Source organism: Oreochromis niloticus, linkage group LG11, assembly GCF_001858045.2.
Source record: "Oreochromis niloticus isolate F11D_XX linkage group LG11, O_niloticus_UMD_NMBU, whole genome shotgun sequence".
Classification (NCBI taxonomy): domain Eukaryota; kingdom Metazoa; phylum Chordata; class Actinopteri; order Cichliformes; family Cichlidae; genus Oreochromis; species Oreochromis niloticus.
The window spans coordinates 34,427,415-34,441,951 of NC_031976.2; the positions used below are offsets into that span (position 1 = coordinate 34,427,415).

Genomic DNA, 14,537 nt, shown 5'->3' on the forward strand with positions numbered 1-14,537 from the left:
AATTTGGAATTAAAAGATCCACATTAGCTTTTTCAGACTTTTAAACCCTTTAAACATCTTTTGTGAGAGGGAAATAATCAAAATTCATCTTTTTATTCATCTGACAGGGTGCTAATGTATCGGGTTCCATGTTATATATGTGCTTTTGTCGAAGAGGTGCAAAGACGTGCAAGCATCACCTTGTATAACTGACTGTACCGTGACAGATAACCTCCGACAGACCCTTTGAAATGCGTTTGGGTGGTTTGATTTAGATATTCACTCTGATTTCAACCAGTTCAAACCAGTGAACTCTATATGATTTCATACAAAATGTTGTGCTCATTGTCCTCTGTAGTTAATTAGAGGTGATTCAAGTATTCCTGCACTAATGGCAAAGAACAGGAATCATATTAAAACATGTGAGAATTACATTCTGAAGTGAGGAGCCAAAGTAGAACTAAAAAACAGAGCTTCACATATATGCATCTTACAAAGAAGTGCGACAAAAATATTTTAGAATAACTTTCACCAGAATCACTGTCAATTAGAGAATTATTTTTACAATGTTGGTCTTTTTTTAAAGTTTATTTTCCCTGTAAGGTGTTGTTATGCTGTACGCACATTAAATAGGGATGGAGTGATAGGGAATACAAATTAGTACCACAAGTCAACCCCAAGGTGCAATGCTCAGAGAAATCAAAAAAGACCTAAGAGCTCCATTACAGACTCTACTGGTCTCAGTTACCATGTTAAATATTAAAGTTCATGACAGTACAGTGTGGCTTGTTTGTTAGGATCGCCAGGAGGAAGCCTCGTCTCTCTGAAAAGATCATGACAGCACAGTTTAGGTTTGCAAAGCTTCCTGTGAACAAACGACGATGTCCTTTGGACAGATGAGACCAAAGTGAAGGTTTTGGGCCATAATGCACCTCAACGTGACCGAAATGATGTGGTGAGACCTTAAGAGAGTCTAGCATAAACAAATCCCCACAGATCTCAGTGAGCTGAAGAAACATTATAAAGACGAGTGGGTCAAAATGTCTCCACAATGTGAGAGACTGACAGATCAATGCAGAAAATGAGTGCTTTTATTATTGCTGTTAAAAGTGGTTGTGCAAGCTGCTGAATCATGGGGTGTACTTGGTTTTTTAACAGGACTACACATGTATTTTTATATCACTAATTTTATATTGGACCAAAACATATCTGCAGCAGTGTGCGATGTCCAGTCTGTTCTTTACCACCTTAAGAGGATTTTTCAATTTCAAAAGACCTTTCTGATGTTATAAAAAAAATGGAAAAATAACGCTCTCTTTAAGAATTAAAATACTATGTTTTTTCATTAAATTTTCCCCCACTTATGTCAGATTCTAACGCTAAGAAAAGCATTTTCCACTAAAGCTTTTCCAAAACATGACAGAATGGTAATATTTTTATAGTGTGACAGTTGACTAGTTATTCGGAGTAAACAGCTATGGGCAGAAAATCATCACTTCTCCAAAGTGCTCAAGCTTTTAACTTTCCAAGTCAAGAAGAGGTGGATTGAGGCTGTTATTGAGCTGCTTTGTTTCACTGATCACTACCATTGTATTTAGAAATCATGCAATGTCGTGAGAATCCCCCAGAATTAGTCTGATGGGGATGATAAATTGTATTACAGCCAAGTGTGTCCTGTAGGAGGGATTAACTACTCCTTTTTTTGGCAGACAATTTACTGTTGCTGCCAACAGGAATGACAGATGTTTATTTTGTGTTCTTGCCAGTTACAATGAGACTTAAGATGAATGGAGGCAACAAATAATGACTCTGAAGAATAATGCCACATATCACTCTAAGTCCTGCGTCATATTTTATTTCTGAGAAGCGGATGCATTAATGGTTGAAAATCTTACTGTTTTATTTATTTATTTATTTACTGTTACCTTTTATAGCTGCTGGGTTGCACTGACATAAAGCCTCTTGAATTTTAATAAAAAATACTTGTGTGTCAGCAGCTCTTTGTTACTCAAAATACTCATTGAGTCTGAGGGAAGTAACTTCTTTGTTCCTGTGATTGCCGTCTGAAGGTGTGCTACTTGACATTTTTGGCAGAAGAAATTTTCTACTTGCTAAAATTAACAATGAATGATTGAGCTACTTTAGTTTGCAGAGGCTGATCTCGAGGCTGCTGTACCACTGTACCATGGCTCATTGAGACACTCCAAGTGAACAGAGCCTTTGTTAATGTCATTAGTAGCACCTGTGCCTTTCCTACTGGGATAAACAGCTGCTGTGGGGGAAAAAAAGCTGATTACTGCACAGGTGCGTAACACAAAGAATTTAATTGCAACTATTCCATCTAAGAAGGGACCAGAATCTTTCTGTCATCTTACATCATGTGTGATACGTTTCTGTGATAATCTGTTATCGCAGGTCACAGGGGATGTGCTTCTTCTCTTTCACACTAGTTTCCTTTGTTAGCATGGACACTTATTAGTGTTTTGGAGGGTGCAACTCGTGTAATGTGCTCCTGAAGTCCCTATATTTAGTTTTATTTTTATTTATGGCAAAAGCTGCAGCTGCTCGTTTTGACCACAAGATGGTGGCAACGTGTCAACATGTAATCCAGAAGTAGGCGCTCCGCTCTGATGCCTTCAGCGTCCCTCTGAAGCTGTGAAGTCCACAATGATTGAAGCACCTTCAAGCATGCAAATGGAACATGTAAGTATCTAGTGAAAGTATGTGCTGAAAACCCTACAGCCGCAGCATTTCTGCTCATCTGTTGGAAACTGGTTTCAGAACTATGGAATAGAAAGCAGGATTTTTTTTAACATTTATTTACCACTGTTTAGACTGAATTTTTTTCTGTTTTATGATGCTGTTATTTTGTGCTCTTGTAATGATAATAATCATTGGTAATTATAATGGTTATCAATTTGATTAAATTACCTTTAGACTCACACGTTCATCCATTTAGTCAACTACTTATTCAAATTAGGGTGTCTAAGGGGTGGAGCCTAAAATGCACACAATCATAAAAAAAAAATAAAAAAAATCTGGTCCCTGTTTTCCACTTGTAAACGATCACTTTTTTTTGAATATATAATTTCAACAATAGCCTACACTGAGGCATAGAAATAAATTTAAAAAATGAAAACATTTAAAAAGTAAAATAAAATAAATGTTAATATATAGTTATCTAAGCACCCTGTGTAATATTTTTGGAACTGATTAAAGACGTATGTATCAGTATTATTTAGTATATGTTCAATCTATTTGCTGCTGATTAAGTTAAAACAAAAAAAAAAATCACACCCTAAAAAACACAACTGGTAACTCAAACTTCCATTCATTATTTAAATTGCACAATTACGTTCAGTAGTTCAATATTCCTATTTTCCCACGTTACACAAATGCAGCATACGCCACCTCAAGGCGCCATTTTGGCTCCACAGCTTCCTATCTTGATGCAGTTCCTCTGTTTGGCCAAGTGTCGAAATCCAGCGTTATTCAAATTTTAAAAGAAAATGAATTAATTTATTTAAAATGTGAAAAGGAAAAATGTGTAGTTGTGTACTCGAGTATAATTCCACTGAAATCTGAAATGCCAGCATTCATGGGAGGCTGTACGTTACCTGCAGTAAGAGTGTGTTTTCAACAGGTCTGCAGGAGTTTCAAGAGCCAAAACAGGTTTATAGAAAACTACATTAGCGTGGCCTTATCACCTCTAACATGATATTGTGTTGTTCTTTATTTGTATTTTAAATACATCTAAAAAAAATAATGTAAAATAACCTGTAAGTTTGTACTCATGATAATAAGTAAGCGATTGTTAATCGTATCTATAGGATAGAGTATCAAAGTAGGCAATGTAAAAATCATAAGATATAATCCTCCTTTTCCACGAGGCGAGCACAAAATGTAAAATGCATAAGCTAAAGATAGGTTATAGATATTGGGAAACGTGCGCGCCCACACTCAGTAACACGCACACACATGCGCGCGTGCGCTCGTCCTCCACCCCCTTCTCCCTCTCTCTCTCTCTCTCTCTCTCACTCACTCACACACACTCACTCGTGTTTCACCCTCACACCTCAGCAGCAGCGTGCAAATAAACGCACACACATACACACACGCACATGCACACACATGCACACACACACACGCGCACACACACACACACATCTCTGCATCCTGTATTTTTTTATGCATCGGGAACCGGGCGCTTTATAAGCGGTCGTGGATTATGATGCCAGTTTTTATAACAGCGGAATATTGGCTTCTTCTTCGACTCCAACTGTGAACAGCAGTAAATCCCGTGCACGCGCGAGTGTGTGTGTTTTTTTTTTTTTTAATTATTTTAATTTTTCAGAATTATTTGTAATTTGGTTTCCACGTTACTTCTGAACGCCGAGAAACCGCCGAGCGAGACGCAAAGCCTACGTTCAATGCAGTTGGAACATGTCCTATGTTCCCTTTCAAGGTAAGCCGGAGCTGATATTTTTGATATTTTTGACACCCACTGCATTTTTCTTTTCTGTCCTCCTCCCCCGTTCCTCGCCATCCTCTCTCTCTCTTTCGCTGTCTCTCTCTTTCTGTCCCTCTCTTCCCTCTCTGTCACATGAAATAGGCATATCTAAAAGCACCATAGCCGGCAGGTGCATAGAGATAGCCTAGAGTGCCTTGTAGATAGATACCCACACACGCACGCACAAACACACACGGATCCCGCGCAGCGTCTGTGGTGTGGAGCTGTGCATGCGGTAATTATAGTATTGTAATAAGGTATGCATGTGCACTAGTGTCTTCTCCTGCAAAAGCATTCCTCTGTTTGAGAGCACTCACACTGCGATCATGGACAAAAACGCTGTAATATTCCACTAATGATCCTGTGGTGTTGTAGAGTGTAAGGAGTTTATAGCGACACGATGCTAGTTGAGTGTGCAGTATCTCTACTGTTTATATATAATAGAGTTTATACTGCTCTTATCATACTTACAGGCTTATTATAAACATGAATTAGTGTAATGTGCTCATAGGCACTCTTAGGGTTGTATGAAGTATTGGATTGTGGTTTTATTACTTCATTTTGTTCTAATCTCATATACAATTCGTGAGATAGCCCTTTAGGGACTTTTCACTCTGATATTTCTTGAAATATGTTTAATATTTTGTTGGTATCCTAAAAAGTCTGTATCTTGCTTTCCATGTGCAAAAACTTTGGCCAACTGAATATGTAGATGCCCAGAATAAGAGGCTACTTCATTGTTCTTGGTCTTTTATTCCCTCATATTCGAGTGTGAGTGGGTGAAAGGCGCTTCAGTGTACGGTAAAGGCAGATTCCCTTGGTATCATTGCACTGCAACTGTGACTAATGCTATATGTGAGCAGGCGTGCTGCAGTGAGCTGCCTCACATCTATCCAGTCGTAACGTTCAATTTGCAGTGTGTGTTTGTGTGTGTGTGTGTGTGATTAGAGGGTCTAATTTGGGAAAAGCACGGTCCCTTAAGTGTGATGGCTGAAGTCAGACCGGAGTGAAATGTAACGCCCAGCCCAAAGTTTGGAGAAGCCGTGAAGGACTGGGGGTGATTTGTGTGAGTACCTGTAATCAAAGAGGGTAAAACTGTAGCAGTGTGTGTATCTGTGTGAGAGAGACAGCAGTGTGTAGTCAGTGTGTGGGTTCAGGAGAGAGTGGAGGTGTGCTGCATGTGACTGTAAGGGTGAGAGCGAGTGATGGTGCATGTGTGGATGCAAGCACACACTCACCAACCTGTAACCCTTTGTAGGACAGGATGTGTGCCTCTAAAATGGAGACTAATCTCGACCCGAAATGCCCAGCTGTCAGCTCCTGGACTTCACTGTGACCCCGAAGTCATCGTCTAAGCTGCGCATAAAAAGAGAGACCAAATGTAACTGTGGCAGCCAACTTGGTTGATTTTACTCTTTATTCCCTCAGAGCACAGCAGATAATGGCTAAAATGCCCTCCTGTGAAAGTGCAGCTATAGATGATGGTTGCATAATATTGGTGAGATGCTCTGCCACTGTGTTTTGTGTGTGTGTGTGAGAGAGAGAGAGCCCACTCTGGGAGTCATTGCCAGGAAATTGTGAGCACAGCACCTACAGAACCTGCCAGTGACGGCACTGAGTGCTCTTTCTCTGTGATCGCAGAGATGTTTCATTTTCAGCATTGTTTTGTTGTTTTTTTGGATTTTATGGAGCTAAACTGTGTTTAGTCTTATAAATAACACGCAAAGCTGAATGCTTGAAAAATGAACAAGTTTAAAGGCGTTGTCTTATGCCGTCATTTATAGTGAATGTTTAATACATTACGAAAATGTTGTAGTTTAACCGCTTGTAGCAAATTGGATAAAAGTTCCCTGTCAGTCAATAGGAAATGTAACAGAATTTTTTAAAATCCATCATTTCTGTAATTGTGGATAGAATTTAACAGTGTTTGCAGGTTTCAGCTTTTGAATTGTGAAACATATGCTGCCATTCTTTCTTTTATATCGTTGACTGTGTCCGGCAAATGAAGCAGTCTTAAGATGAAATGTTGAAAGTTTCCACATTTTATAGACCAACCAAATAAACTGTCAAATATATGTTGGTTTACCAACTCTGTGCAGATAAATACTCTATCCCGCTTCCTTGTCTACCTATACATTAGCAGCTCCATGGTTACTCAAAGAGATTATGTAACACTGAGTGATATTTATTGCTGCACAGTGACTCAACATTCAAAGATAAAATATGTGGCAAGACGGCTGATATTAGCGTGACATGGGTTTTGAGATGAGATACAGATCAACATAAGGGGAGAAAGGGGCTTCAACAAGCTTGCAGATATATCTGAGCCCACACTGACGAACACGTTCATCTAATGTACCAAGCAAGCCATTTGCAGTCATGCCAAGTACTGGCTCACATGAACAGGCAGTTAGTGGGAGGCAGGCAGCAGCAGCAGAGATGGGCCTTCCTATCTTGGCTAAATCTTTCTCTTCCCTCATTCGCTCTCTTAAACTCACACCTTCTTTCAGTCTATCTCTTTCTCCTTCTTTTTCCTTTTCTCACTTTCCTCCATTGTGGTCGACCCCCCCTCATGCTGATCCACCCACTCACTCTCACACACATAGTTTTCTACCTCCTCGCTGTCTCCTCTCTCTCCCTCTTTTAACCTTCTCCACAATGGATGTATCCCTGAGTGCAGATGGACTCTGTGGAAGCAAGAAGCCATCCACTGAGCCATCCCTGGCCTTGTCGATTTTACAGTAGTTTGATACAGCAGCTCCTGTCAAGCATGACCGTAGTTAAAGAGACAGCACACCACCAATGCACTGCAGCACTCCTGTTCTCTGTCCTTCTCGTTCCCTCGCTTTCTCCCATGTGACATAAGGGACTGTCTTACACCCCTCCACTACTCAGGCTGTGCCAAGAACCATCATCTGTTAGACTATTACAGTACTGCATGCACGAGATTCATGTAGCTCTGTGCACTAGATGGTCTGTCAAAGGAGACAGCCCATTCATTCTCCAGTGGTGTGGCGAGTTTATTGGAGATGGATTCGTGGTGGCTTTTTCAAGTGTTGTGTAAAATTAGCGGCAGGATCAACCAATGATGAATGTGCCGCTGAAGTGATTTGTTTTTAATCACATGTGTAGGATTGAATTCTCCATCTGGAGACCTGTTCACAGATCTTTAATGATCTGATTTTTTTTTTTTTTTTGTGAGTCAAAGAATCCTGTGTCCAAGTTCAGGGATGTTTTAAATCTGCCGGCCGAATCCCAGCTGAATGTGGCAAGTCAGCACTTTTAAATGTCAAAGCAGACTGTGCCGTCTGCCTTTTCGACTATCCCTGAAGCTTCTTGGTCAAAGACATGTTATAATGTCTGGATATTGAAAACAAAAACACCAGTCATGTCATTATTCTTGCCCAAAACTAGAAAGTCAATCAAGAATCTTTATTGGTTTATTCACATAATATTTTATGTACTAGGATCCAGTCAATAAGGACATAATGTGGAACATACAAGTTGCTGACCAAGCTTGTTCAGGCATATATTATCTGGGATGCACTTCAATGTCTATAACACTTTGGTGTTCAATCAATAACTGACAACAGCAGCGTAAAACACAGACCCCAAAACTAAATATCCATCAAGCACCAAATGAGGGTAGATTTGCCAGAATATTGATGCAAGTAGTCATTTAAAAAAAGTATTCTTAGATTCTGCGAAGGATAAGGAATTTAATTAAATGATTAAGGATCAATTATTTTGTAAAACCTGCAGAGGTGCTTTTATGTTTGAGTCTTAAGTACCTTTAACAGTTCAGTACAATTTTGAACTCAAATTGTGTTGTGTTCAGGTTTGAACTGATTCACTATTGATTTCAACTTTTGTTCTGACGTCCTATTCCATTTGCAACATAAATATATTATTGGGTACCAGGCCTTTTAGCTTGTGTGTTAAAAAGTTATTTACAGGTACCGGATTTACACCATGAATTGTGACAATATGGATCCAATAATAATATAACAAGTTGACAAACTGATAATTCAGTAATTGATTTGCCATTTTGTAGCAACTGTATCTTTTATCTTCTTTGGAGCCAAATGCATTCGGTGCCACAAAAGTATGATGCATCATCTGCATATAGTTTGATCCATTTATAGACTCATACAGGCAAAGAGCTATTGCATAGTCCAGTTGTTATTTTTTTGTCTTCAGCACATCTTCTTTATTTGTTTGCCTATTTGTTGCCCAGGACTCAACTAGCTTTAGTAAAGACTGTCTGGGACCTTATCTTATAAGAGCCTACAGTGCTTTAGCCATTCTTGGGAAATCAACATGAGGCTGCTGTAACTGAGTCGCTAGGAGCAGTGACTTTTTAGATTCAGCTGCACTTTGGGTGGGTGGGTAATTTAATTCTGCTGCAAAGAATGAGTGGAATGACTCAATGGGTTAGTGCAGGGGGAGAGAATGTCTTGGCTTTTGATTGATCTTGTCAGGATTCAGCAAAAAGGTCAGGATGAGCTGCTTCTTGTCTCTGGAGCCAATCAGAAGGCTGCCAATCTGGAATAATGATCTCCCTCTGGATATGGTTGGCTCATAATCTTGCAGGCATGATGTCATCCAATACCAAGGATCCATGTGATTCAGAACTGAGGTTTTAGCCAAATACCCTAGGCAGCGTGCAAAGTTACTGTACATATGTCATTAGTATGAGTCATGTTGTGACCAATGGATGGACTATTTTTTAAAGATAAATTCATGTCATTAGGTGATACTTATTACTTTCTCAGATAGTGCTGCAACTTTATATCACATTATATAATTACTGAACTTTAATCATTTCAGCAAGGCTGGTCAGTGTGTTTTTTATTATTGTGTTATCTGTTCAAGTATCACTAATTTGAAAGTAAAAGTTTTAAAACTGGCATGACTTCACAAAGTGACCTTTTTATGAAACCTAATAAGAAAGTCATAGTTTTATATATTTTCTGCCAGGCCAAAAAGGCCTATCGTTTCTTTTGACATGCACATTCAAAGTGGTACATTTCAAGTACCTTTTATAAATTCCCCCTGAAATACGTGGAGGGCCAGTAAAATAAGGGCTGATACCACAGGCTGTAAAATAATGGCCTGTGAAATAAATAAAAAAGAAAACATCTCGATGCACTGAAGCCTGAAGCTGGATTAAACATCAGTGTCAGGCTATCAATCTCTGAATGAGGTATATAGTGCTCTCTGCTCAGTCTTGCATTCAGTGACTTCACCAGACTGAATAAGGCTATACTGCACTGCTGGGTGTTTAATTAGGGCTCCTGTAGAGCCATTTATTTCAGGTGTATTTCTGTTTTTATCTCATCATGTTTGTATGTGTGTGTTTGTATAATTCTGTGTATGTGATTTTTTTTTTTACAGTATTTGTTTGGTTGTAAATTCAAAGCAGAGATACTGCAGTCTCCTGTTTAGTAGCATGAAGCGGTTATATTAGTTATAGAAATCACGTTACGTAGTGAGCTGAAAATTCTTTCAAATAAAGTTTAATTGTAAAACATTTGATCTTGACTTAATTCCATGTTTTATACTGCTGTGCTACCCTGCCTCTGTCCCAAGAAACTTCTAAACTTTTTATAAAACAAATCTCTGCAAACAAACAAACAAGCAAACAAAAAACTGAGTAGCTTGTTGCTCGTCCAAAGTTTTCACGTCTCAGCTAATTTAACCCAAACCATGATTTAGTTTTACAACCTGATACATCGAATGGTCTGTTACATGGAACCATCTGGGAAGTTCCCACTGAAAACAGTTTGGAAAAACTTCACAGGTGAAATACTTCCTTAACCAGCTTTAACCAACCATAGGAAGTAGAGCACATTGAAGAGGGGGAAAAGCAAGCCAGGCTCTGAACCCTCACAAGCAGCCTGTGGGGCTAGCTCGGGTACACGCTTTAAGCTGGCAATTCATCGTTCTCCCAGATCTCATGAGTCATGTGACAATTCAGCTGCCTTCAAGTAAAGTTTACCTAAACCTAACCGAGTGCTTTTGTTGACTAAACATAACTAAATACAAATAAAAACAATTAAAGCGATCTAAAAAAATTAAACAGTAAGTGAACTTGGGACACAAGCCTAAATGCCCTGGTTGAAAGCCTTGTGTTTTGTCCTGCTATGACCTTGTTCTCATCCTGTGGTTTTTGTTTGTGTTTACACTGCTTCACAAGAGGTAGACATGTTGCCAAAACCCCAGAGTTCTGGGAAAAAAAGTGCCGGTGTTTGACTTCTGCCTCCGCCAAGCCTGCATCATCTGAAAGTGTAATTTGTCACCCCAAGTTATTTCAGTAATTGACCTATTCTTTCATTTGGGAATGAGGATGTGTTGTAATTGAAAGTGCCATTTTGGGTGCATGAAGAGGTGCATTGTTTGGAAAAAAAATTAATTAAGTTGATAGTTGATATTATTAACACAGATTGATTTCAAATGAAATATTTTAGTGACAGAATCTTTAAGAATAAGGAAGAATGTGAAAATAGAGCTGTTATGTTGTTATGTGTTTTTTTTTTTCTGAAATGGGGTGTATCTATTTTTACATGTCTGATGTGAAATTTATACTTGAAAGTAAAAGGGAGTAAGCAGAGTGGACACAAAGATTAAATAGTAAGCTGCAACTAGTGATAATCCATAAATCCGTCATAAGTCACATTTTAAACAAAAGAAAAAACAGGTACTTTTGACTGTAGCTTCTAAAATGAAAAATCTCTGCCTTTGATGCATTATGATGGACATTTCTTTTTATAATATAAACAGCTGGTTGAGAATGTAATTGGGCAATTAATCAGCCATAAAAATAATATACAGTTAATTGCAGTACACACATAATTATGTGCATATTTTTGCACGTAAATTTCATTTAGTTTCATTGGTTTAATCCTGAGCTAACACCTCCATAAATTCAGCTTAGTGGTTTACCCTACCACCTCACAGCTAGAAGACCCAGGATTGATCCTTGGCTCGTTCTCTGCGCAGTTTGCATGTTTGTGTGGGTTTTCTCTTGTTTCCTCCTACATCACAAAGATGTGCAAGTCAGAGAGTGGAACTCTAAATTGCCCATAGGTATGAATGTGAGCGTGAGTGGATGTCTGCCTATCTGTGTTCAACCTGTGATGGACTGGCGACCTGCCCGGTGTCCTGCTATCCGCCCAGTGCATGCTGGGATAGGCTGTAGCCCCAGGTGTGCCAGAAAAGGATTAAGTGGGCAGAGAAATTAAATGAATAAAAGATTAACCTGAAGCATCATTTTCTACATTAAAATATGAAATAGAGTAGTAGAATATGGAGACATTTAGAAAAAATGGGGGTTTCTGTGATTCTCTCATTATGGACTTGAACAGGCTGTAAATACATTTTAATGTAAATTATTTAGAGCTGATGCATAATTAATTATTACAATAATTATTTATAATGATGTATGAATAATAGTTGATATTATTATTTAGTATTACTGTTTTATTTTAACATAAATGCCAAACATTTTTAGTTACTGAACTGTGATTGTCTGTTGCTTTTCAATACCAACCTGTGCATTTGCAATTTTGCACACAATATAGTATTTTTTTTCATATACAAAAGTACAGTTTATTATAACAACACTCGTACATACTGAATGTCTTACCATTACAATAGTATGCATAACTAATTGCACTTTCTATGCTTATTAATCTTTTAATTTTAGTTTAATTAGTTAATTTTATGCAATTTTAACGCAAAGCAGGAATCTAGGTGCTCAAGTTAACTACTGTGTTTTGCATTGTAAACTTCATGATTGATTCTTGATTCATAGTTCTAGTCTTGTGAGGACATATGTCTGTCTTGGTGCAATAATCTGAATTTTCTTTGGACAGTAACTTTCACCTTTTTACTGTTATTTTCTATTATTATAAAAAACAAATAATAGAGAAAATCATCTGCTATATAGTTTCAGTCCTAAACCCTTTTCTTTCACTTTGTGTTACATTTGGGAAGGACTGATCTGGCCTCACCAGAAAAATAATAATACTGCTTTATTGTTTATGGGTTATAATGTTAAAATGACATTTACATAAGTGACCTCTTGTGGTGAGTAAGTGAACGTTAAAAAAAATCAGCTGCTGTTGTTACTGTTGGATGTTTAGGTGGGGTCACTGTGGTGAGGAAATTAACAAGAAACTTGCTGCAGTTGAGAGAAGTTTGTCTTTTGGCCTTTTTGCCAGAAATGCTTTCCAGCATGCAATAAACATTGTAATAATAGGACATATATGAACAGAAACCATGATCTTTTCTTTAACTTAAGTAGCTTTTAGTTCCTAAACAGTGACTGAAAAAAAAAAAATCAATAACATAAAATTTGCTGAAATAAATTAATCAAACTCTAAAAACAATGGGGACAAAGTATTGGACCTGAACCCCAGTCTCCTGAGTGAAAGTTCTGTGTTTCAGTACTGACTGTACTCCCATTTCATCACACATAGATTTTTATCAAGGGCCCCTTTTATCCCATTTTAACCCATCAGAGTACCTTTTACTGCTCTTTAATACTGCTAAGCCTTTTTGCTTTGGGAGTCATTGACGGTTTCCCTATTCTATTGGTAACAACACAGGTTCTCTGTAAAGGCATAGCTGCATACTTTAGCTTGATCTGTAGTCCTGTTGTGAAGGGATTAGGTTGTTCCAGCCCACTGTCATTTCCACAGGGTCAAAAACTGCTGCTTAGTTTGATTTCCTGGCAACTGAATATTATCCACCAAGTGTTATTTAGTGTCTGTGCTGTGACATACTGGGTTTAGGCAACAGTGATCGGAGTCTCTCCCATTTCATTGCACGTGCATTCTTATGAAGGACCCTTTGGTCTCCCATTTTAAGGCACTAGGTAAGCAACATTTTTTTTAGTGTGCAGGGTTAATCTTAACCTATTTAGTTACTTATTGTTCACTAACCTAACCACCACCACCATTATTACGAGTGGACTAGAGAACTTTTAATCTCACAGTACCAAAAATCACCGGGCAAGAGCATGGATACGGATAAACTCTGAATATTGTTAAAAATAATGCTAATGTACTTAATGTAAGCATCACGGTGTTATATTGCTTTCTACTTCTTTTATGCCATATTTTGGATGAAAATGTTTAATTTATACACCGTACTGTTTATTTTAAAGATACAGCGATTATTTTGCAGAATTGAAAATATAAATGTACTATGTTATGCTGTTTTCATACATTCAGTCGTATATAAATAATTCAAAAAATCTCCAACTGCAACATTAAAGTTATAGTACATGCTTACAATTCTGAAAAGGACATTATGTATTGAGTATTTTTATTTCAGCTACTTTAGGTTATCTTGATACTAAAACTTTTGCAGTCATAGACATTTAAATACAGAGTCTGAGTTTAGTCCAATACAAACAATGTGAATGCTTTCCTGCAGTGCTGTTGTATCAGGGGCATAGGACTGCACATGAGCATGAAAATCTCACTTTTCTACGCCAATTTTCTACGCTGTGTTAATATTTTATTTCCTGGGGGTCTTGACAAAAAAAATTACTCAAAAGATTATAAATTATGATATATCAGTTTAATTTTCTTGAGAAAATATCACAAACTAATGCGTCGAGGGAATTTAAAGTCTTGAACATGGTAGCATCAGACTGCTTTTATTGTGACATACATGTTTGTGTTCTTTCAGAATGATCGACGGTAAACTAAACACCGTTTGCTAAACAAGCACTCCACTTCCTGTCTGTCCTTTAGCCTTCTTAGCTTTCTTTTCATAGTTAATCATTTTGTATCATTTTGTAGCATAGATTTATTTCAGCTGTTTTATTTATTGCCTGGGAATAAACCTTCTCATCCTCTTGTTTTGTGCATTTTAACTCCAGAATTTCTGTATGTTGTATTTCCATTTGAAAGCTATGTAGGTTGTGCCTCCATTTTAGATGCAGATGAGAGCAATTTGTTATCTGCAAGTTTCACAAGAACGGTTATGTGCGCTGTATTTATCTATGTACCCCTGTGCTTATGTCTCTCTTGTG

At 37.8% G+C, this 14,537-nt stretch overlaps 1 protein-coding gene across 1 annotated transcript in view; it reads left to right on the plus strand.

Annotated features, from left to right (window-relative positions):
- The first annotated feature begins 4,026 nt into the window (after positions 1-4,026).
- The window catches only part of syngap1b (synaptic Ras GTPase activating protein 1b), a 175,166-nt gene continuing 164,655 nt past the window's right edge, over positions 4,027-14,537 (plus strand). The window contains 1 exon segment of the mRNA XM_025911552.1: positions 4,027-4,444. Coding sequence (XP_025767337.1) covers positions 4,423-4,444 — 22 coding nt within the window. The 5' untranslated portion in view covers positions 4,027-4,422.